Source organism: Lactuca sativa, chromosome 5, assembly GCF_002870075.4.
Source record: "Lactuca sativa cultivar Salinas chromosome 5, Lsat_Salinas_v11, whole genome shotgun sequence".
In the NCBI taxonomy this organism is placed as follows: Eukaryota; Viridiplantae; Streptophyta; class Magnoliopsida; order Asterales; family Asteraceae; genus Lactuca; species Lactuca sativa.
In genome coordinates this window covers 302857899-302860322 of record NC_056627.2, presented here as the reverse complement: position 1 = coordinate 302860322, position 2424 = coordinate 302857899, and the positions used below count along the sequence as shown (strand labels likewise).

Genomic DNA, 2424 nt, shown 5'->3' with positions numbered 1-2424 from the left:
TCAATAAGCTACGAAAAGCAATGGATGATATAAAAGAACAAGCAAGCAAGCATGAAAAAGCAATGGAGAAGATCAAAGAACAAGCAACTATGTTGAAGTATTACCTAGTCTATAGTTGGATTTTTTTTGTTGTTGTGTTGCTGTTCTTGTTGTAAGTCCACAGGTTGATTGTGGTTATCTTTTGTAATAGGATAGGGGTATATGTGTCTAGTTTAAGTATTTTTTTTGCTAATGTGGAACATTGTTGTAATGCAAAGTAATGGTTAATGAAAATTTGGTATCTATTGACCAATTATGGATTTGTTCTATTGTTCATACATAATCTTCTAAAGATAACATATAATGCATCCACATGTAGTTAACAGAAAAGCATACTAAAGACATAATACCTATTACCATCTTCAAAATACATGTCATAAGTTAATTGAAAACAAAGTTATTGCAACAAAAGACATCCTGCATCTAGGAATCAAACCAAAGTTGTTCAATACAGTCAAACCAAAAGATAAAACCAACATAGACCATTAAGTCCCTCCCTGACCTTTGCATGTCCTGGAGTTGTGCCCTTTGTTTCCACACTTACTACAAGTCACACTAACAAACTTTCTTGTTAGCTTCCCACTACCATGTGGACCATGACCATGAATCTCACTGGGACCAACATCTGACCTTTGACTTTGACTTTGACTCTTGCTTTGAATTTTCTCCTCCATGGATTGCCTTCTCTTCCTCTTGGGTCTCCCAGGTTGATTACGGTGTGGGGGAGGTGTGATCTGCATTGGACACTTACTTCTAGGCCACATTGCCCGACCTTTAATTGGTTCCACCTTGTACCCATATGCAGTTTTCCAAGTTTGTAGCCAGTGCACCTTGTGGACATAAGTATGGAGCTCTTGTACACACTCACCATGATCTACTTTGTTATACAACACATAAATCACATGTCTGCAAGGGATACCTGTTAATTCCGATTTCCTGCAGTTGCATACCCTTTCATGCATATCAACAACATGTTGATCATTCCATGGGCCTTTGACTTGGTATTTTTCATCACCACACCATTCTGCAATGTACTGAGTAGCAGCTGCTTCATTCTTCTCCATGATCTTTGTTGCTGTTGGGGTGAGTGGGCCTACACACTTTTGTTGCACCTTGAGGACATTGCATATCCTCTTCGTCATATATTCCCTAATAAACTCCAAGCAGCTAATAATTGGTTTGTCTCTCCCATCAACTAGCTTGCCATTAAACACCTCACAAAGGTTGTTTAACAGCATGTCTGTGGTTGCTCTCCCTGTATAGAAAAGGGTAAAAGTGTCATAATGTTATGTGAAGGGTAAAATGGTAAAAGGGTAAAAGGGTCATAATAGCTTACATGTGAAATGGCTTTTTGCCCAATGTTGTGGTGGTATTGACTTCAACCATTCATATGCTGATTTGTCATATAAACTGAATTGGTGCATGAAATGGTTAAACTCTGGCACTGTTGTAGCTGTGGCACAATCCCAAAGGTGATCTTTATATTCCTTAGTTCTCCATTGTTTCTTCATGTTCTCATGTATATGTCTGAGACAGAACCTATGCTCAGCACATGGGAACAGTTGACTAACTGCTTGTAGCAAACCCTGGCAACAAATTACACATGATTAACAAATAAACATTAAAAATAATAAATAAACAACCATTACCTTTTGTCTGTCACTAACAAAAGTGAAATTAGACATAGCATGTAGATCCAAGTCATCACCAAGACATTCAAGGAACCACTTCCAAGATTCACAGTTTTCAATCTCTACAATGGCATATGCAAGTGGGTATATGCCATTGTTGGAATCTAATCCAACTACAGTTAAGATCTGCCCTGGATAAGGGCCTTTCATATGAGCCCCATCTAGCCCCAAGAAATCTCTTAAACAAGCTTTGAATCCCTTCTTCATCCCCCTAGGCAAACATAAATTCTTTTGAAACATCTTGAAGTGCAATTCACCAAATTAGATTCTGAAACATCTCCAAGTTCTAATTTGACTGTGGTATCAGGATTGGTTGACTGCAACTCAAGGATATAGTCTCTCAGAACTTCATACTATTTTTTGTAATCACCCACTACAATCTTTTTTGCATCTGCTTTATCTCTACAAACTTTATGGATTGAGAAGCCCACTCCATACTTCTTCTGTAATTGTTCTTGGAGAGCTTTAACTGGGATAGTAGGGTTGGATTCTACCTGATCCATGATTTGTTTGGACATAAACTTCGCTGTTGCAGCTCTCACCTTCCTTGTATTCATACAAGTGTGTTTGTCTTCATATGTTTTAATGTACCAGCTGCTTGCATCTGTAGACCTCGAGGCATGTAACATCCAAGGACAAGAAGAATCTGCTTTTTCCTAACTTTTCCCACCTTGTTTGTCCTTTTCTTTACTTT

At 38.2% G+C, this 2424-nt stretch overlaps 1 protein-coding gene across 1 annotated transcript; it reads right to left on the bottom strand.

The window, feature by feature from the left end:
* Positions 1–524: 524 nt before the first annotated feature.
* Positions 525–1937, bottom strand: LOC111892574 (uncharacterized). The gene is made up of 3 exons (XM_023888630.2): positions 1689–1937; positions 1376–1625; positions 525–1294 (listed from the first exon to the last, which is right to left on the bottom strand). Exons 1-3 carry the CDS (start codon positions 1935–1937, stop codon positions 525–527), a joined length of 1269 nt encoding a protein of 422 aa, XP_023744398.2.
* Positions 1938–2424: the final 487 nt, after the last annotated feature.